The 563-nt window shown below is 51.2% G+C and overlaps 1 protein-coding gene across 1 annotated transcript in view; it reads right to left on the reverse strand.

Moving 5' to 3' along the window:
• Positions 1-223: 223 nt before the first annotated feature.
• Positions 224-563, reverse strand: part of T265_02149 (hypothetical protein) — a gene marked incomplete at both ends in the record, with an annotated part of 159,685 nt that continues 159,345 nt past the window's right edge. The window contains one exon of the mRNA XM_009166323.1: positions 224-300. Within this exon, the coding sequence (XP_009164587.1) occupies positions 224-300 (77 nt within the window). The remainder of the gene's footprint in view (positions 301-563) is intronic.

Genomic DNA, 563 nt, shown 5'->3' on the forward strand with positions numbered 1-563 from the left:
ACGGGCCTCTTGGGAGCGCCACCAAAATCATTACTTCTTGGTGCCAACACCCAGCGCTTAGGGCCCCACAGAGACACTTTTCCGGTCAAACCTCGCCAAAACACCCAGAAAGGCGAAAGCTTGCAGCAAACCTTTGATCAACAGCAAATCTGGTCGACGAAAAGGGGATGCTGAAAGAGCTACAAACAGCATCGGTCGAAAGTTTCGCCCAAGGGAAAAAATATCAGCCCGCCAAAGCCAAAAGGCCCGAGCAAACCGAGCTCCCACGGAACGAAAAAACGTCGTAGGCGAAAAGCACCCCTAGAAACCACAAAGACAGGAAGGAGACAACATCGCCCCAGAGGCCCCCTTGGAGCCTTGGACTCAGACTCAAACCCAGTACACAACTAATAAGTCTGCTAATCACCCTGGTCACTCAACTTTCGGCTCCTCACCCTCGGAGACAGCAGAGACAGTGTTGAAATGCTTGTACACAAACTGCCTCAGCCTTTTCAACAAACTCGGCGATGTTAAACAGTCAGCTTGCTTTGAACAACCGTCCATAATCGCACTCACAGAGACCT

Source organism: Opisthorchis viverrini (genome assembly GCF_000715545.1).
Source record: "Opisthorchis viverrini unplaced genomic scaffold opera_v5_25, whole genome shotgun sequence".
NCBI classification, from domain to species: Eukaryota; Metazoa; Platyhelminthes; class Trematoda; order Opisthorchiida; family Opisthorchiidae; genus Opisthorchis; species Opisthorchis viverrini.